The sequence below is a fragment of the Gavialis gangeticus genome, unplaced genomic scaffold, assembly GCF_001723915.1.
Source record: "Gavialis gangeticus isolate Ggan-Ray unplaced genomic scaffold, GavGan_comp1, whole genome shotgun sequence".
In the NCBI taxonomy this organism is placed as follows: Eukaryota; Metazoa; Chordata; order Crocodylia; family Gavialidae; genus Gavialis; species Gavialis gangeticus.
The window spans coordinates 14,572,773-14,576,526 of NW_017729018.1; the positions used below are offsets into that span (position 1 = coordinate 14,572,773).

A 3,754-nucleotide genomic window follows, 5' to 3' on the forward strand; every position below is an offset into this window, starting at 1 on the left:
AGCCTGGGGTGCTGGGGGGCCGGACGGCTCAAAGCACCAACCCCCATCCGCAGTTTCTGTCTTACGAAACCCGTCCTCCTGGGGCCGGCCTGCCCCGTCAGGGCAGGCACACACCTTCTGGCAGGCCGTGCCCTCGCTTATATATAGCAGCTCTATATATAAGCACCGGGGTATTTTCATCGCTGTACAGTGAGACACCTCCTGCACCTGGAAGCACAGACGATATGTCCTTGCCGCGTGCCCGCCGCCCTCAGATCGCTTTACAGGACACCCTCAGGGACCCCGCGCCCTCCTGCCCGGGCTGGCCAGATTCCCAGGGGCGCGAGGCCAGCCCGGATCAGGACACGCCGCGGCCTGTCCTGGGTGTCCAGCCTGGGCCAGGGAGCAGAGCTCTCACGTGGGCTAACACGGCCCCCAGGACCCTAGCTCCTTGTTTCTGCCCTCCCGTGGCATGTTTCCACCACCGAAGCCGCTTCCCACGTGGCTCCCTGGGCCTGGAACAGCCCCAGTCCTGGCTTTCCAGCCTCCAGCGGGGCATGTGGCTTCGCTCAGGCCACGTCCAGGCAGGGTCTTGCCTAGCCAAGGCAGCTGCAGCGAGGACCTCAGCCCAGCATACGCCTGCCCCAGGCAGGCACATGGCAAGAGCCTGAACTGCTCAGCACCACGCCCAAATTGAGGGCTGAGCACTCTGGGCATGGATCCCCCCTGCTTGCCCACAGCGCTGTGATTTTCTCCTGGTGCACAGGGACACCCGCGCTGCTTCTCACAGGCAAGAGGACAAGGTGCGCGGGCAAGGCAGGAGAGGCACTCCCCATCCTCCCCCACCACCCCTGGCCAGGAGCCAGGGCCCAGGACCGGATGAGGGGCTGGCTCCTAGGGGTGCCAGCTGCCCAGGGAAGTGGGAGCCTGGCAAAAAACACCCCCCTGCCACCCCCAGATGAGTAGGACCAGGAGGGAAGAGAGCCGTGGCTAGCCTTTTTCTTCTAGCTTTTATTTCCAAATCTTACATGGTACAAAAGTAGGAACATTACAAAGAAAAAAAAGTATTCTTTATAAAACACTTCCAGGAAGCTCAAAAGCAGCCTGGACAGCCCTCAGCAGAGCTGGCGGGCTGCTGTGGAAGCGAGCTGGTGAGGCACTTGGCGATGGCTCCCTGCAGGGCCACGCAGCCACAGCTGCAGCCAGGCAGATTTGTCCCATGGCAGGGGGAGCAGGACGCAGCGCTGGGCTCGTCTCACAGGGACCAGCCTGAACCCAGGCACCCACGCAACCCCCCCTCTCCTTCCCCCCGGGCTTCAGCATCACGATGCCACCTGCCCCTGAAGTGCCCAGCGCTGCTAGAGCTGCTCCTGCCGTCCGTAGGGCAGCGCCGAGGATACAAGGCAGCGAGCCCAGGGCTGCAGGTGCACGGCGTGGGACTTCCGCTCTTTCCTCCCAGGCCAAGCGCCCGCTGCAGGACACCCGGCACCACAGGCACGCGGGCCTGCCATCTGCCCGGCTGCCACCACCGGCATGTCCGGCCTCTCTTTCAACCTTTGCAGCCGGAGCTGGCAGTTCCAGCGGCACCAGCACAGGCTCGGCGGCTGCTTGTGGCACAAGAGTTCCCCAGAGAGCTTCCTGGCCCCTGCACCTCCTGGCATCAGAGGCATCTCCACCCATGCAGAGCCCCAATGCGGTTCACGGACCCCGTAGCAGGCAGCCCCAGCACAGCTTAAGGCTCGCAGGCACAGAACAGCAGGGCCCTGCACGGCGGGACATGAGGAACAGCCCCAACCCCGAGCCCCGTGCAGTCCTAAGAAAGCGGCAGGCAGAGGCTGCCCCTGTGCCACCCAGGCATGACCAGCCCATGCTCCTTCCAGGGATCCAGAGAACTCCCTCCAGGGCTGGGTTTCCATCACAGGAGTCTGCTGGAGCAGGACAGCGCCGAGACTGTCTCGACGGAGCCAGACACTGCCCGGGAGAACCCAACAGCCTTACAGAAGTATTTGCCACTCTCCACCCTCCTCTGCCTAGGAGGCACACAGCACCTGCCCCAGGCAGGGCAAGTCCAGGCCCAGCACCCTCCAGCTCCAGAGCACGATGTCAGTCCAGGGGACAGCCCTGTCCCATCAGGAGTGGCTGCAAGAGCAGCGAGCAGGGGCAGGATCTTGGTGCTGCAGGCGCTCTCGTCTCGCAAGCGCTTCTCGGGTGCTTCTCCCGCTCCAGGAGAAGCCGGGGGAGCCCACAAGCTTCTCATCCCCACAGGGTTTTCGTGGCAGTCAGCAGCAGTGCGAGCGCGTCTTTCAGCAGGTCATGCAGCGTGGCCGGATGCCCTCGGTGGCGGGGTTGGGATCCACCTGGGAGGGGCAAGCAGGAAGCATTAGGCACCAGCAACCTGCGCCCCAGGGCCCCCCCGGCTGCGCCAGGCGCACGCTCACCTCGGAGTACAGCGGAGGCGGCCGGTACCGGAACTCCTGGATGTAGGGGAAGAAGGGGCCTTCCAGGACAGGGCCGAACCCCGCGGGGCTGGGCAGGGACAGGCTCAGGGCACTGTCTTCGCTGGACACTACGGCCGAATACTCCGGGGGAGCTGGAAAGAGCCACAGCACCGTGGGGTCAGACGGGACTGGCGATCCCTGCACGCGGACACAGCCGCCCCTGCCCAGAAAGTGTGGCACCGAGACACCCAGAGCCCGGAGGCCGACAGCACTTGCTCCTCTCCCTGCCCCGGCACAGCCGGGCACTCACCCTCGAGCTGCTCAGGGATCACGCCGAGCCAGTCCAGGTTGATGCTGTACTGGCTGCTGATGCTGGACGTGCGGCTGCCGAAGGGGTGCAGCGGGATGGTGCCGATGACCAGGGGCAGCTCCAGGAGCAGTTTGGAAGTGCCGGGGATATCCACACACACCTGGAGGGGGGCAGTGGGGCCGGTCACTTCTGCACAAAGCTCCGCCAGGAAACGCCTCGTGCCCGAGCCCAACGAGCAGCGCTGGGAGGCACTGCCTGCACGGGGGCAACCCGAGGCACCTACCTTGAGGCTGTACTCCACTTGCAGGACACGGCACTGCAGGATGGACGGGCCCACGGGGGGGATCTTCAGGGCACGCCCGTGCCACACATCCCTCTTGCCCGCGGCCACAGGGTCGCCCGCCATGCTGGCCACCACCACTGTCTTCTGCTTCTTGATGCCACGGGCAACGAAGGTCTGCGTCTGGATGATGGCGGCTCTGGGCACCACCGCGCGGGACGTGCCGTTGTCGATCTCAGCAAAGATGGGGATGACCTCGCCTGCAGGCGGGGGCACCGCGTCACATGGGCTTGGCCCGCGCCCGCCTGGCCCAGGGACCCCCCCGCAGCAGGGCAGGACCCCGAACGCCACCCCTCCCGTACCTGGGGTGTAGCCCTTGCGGTCGATCTTGGCGGTCACCGAGACCTGCCCGCGGTTGCAGTACCAGGCCCGGGCCAGCTTCTCCTTCGCGCCGGCCTGTGGAGCCTGCGGGCAGGGACAGGCGGGCGGTCAGCCCCGGCCGGAGCCCACGGCCGCCCACCCCACGCACAGGCGGGCCGTCTGGCAGGCCGGGGGCACTCACCAGCAGGGCAGGAGTGTTGATGTCGATGGGCTCGATGACTGTGAACTCCTTCTTGACCGCCTTGACCACAGCCCAGGGCCGGTGCAGCTTGGCCTTCACCCAGTAGCGCACGCTGCCGTGCTTGCCCTCGAAGGAGGTGGCCAGCGCCCTGGGGGGGGCAGCGCGGTCAGGGGCGCCCGGCCCGG

General features: G+C 66.1%; 1 protein-coding gene across 1 annotated transcript; it reads right to left on the reverse strand.

Moving 5' to 3' along the window:
• Positions 1–1,598: 1,598 nt before the first annotated feature.
• On the reverse strand, positions 1,599–3,749 carry ARRDC2 (arrestin domain containing 2; the record flags this gene model as incomplete). Its single annotated transcript, XM_019513179.1, has 6 exons — positions 1,599–2,336; positions 2,418–2,569; positions 2,728–2,887; positions 3,011–3,267; positions 3,370–3,472; positions 3,570–3,749. Coding segments are annotated over 6 exons (906 nt in total), but the record flags the coding sequence as incomplete, so codon positions are not given.
• Positions 3,750–3,754: the final 5 nt, after the last annotated feature.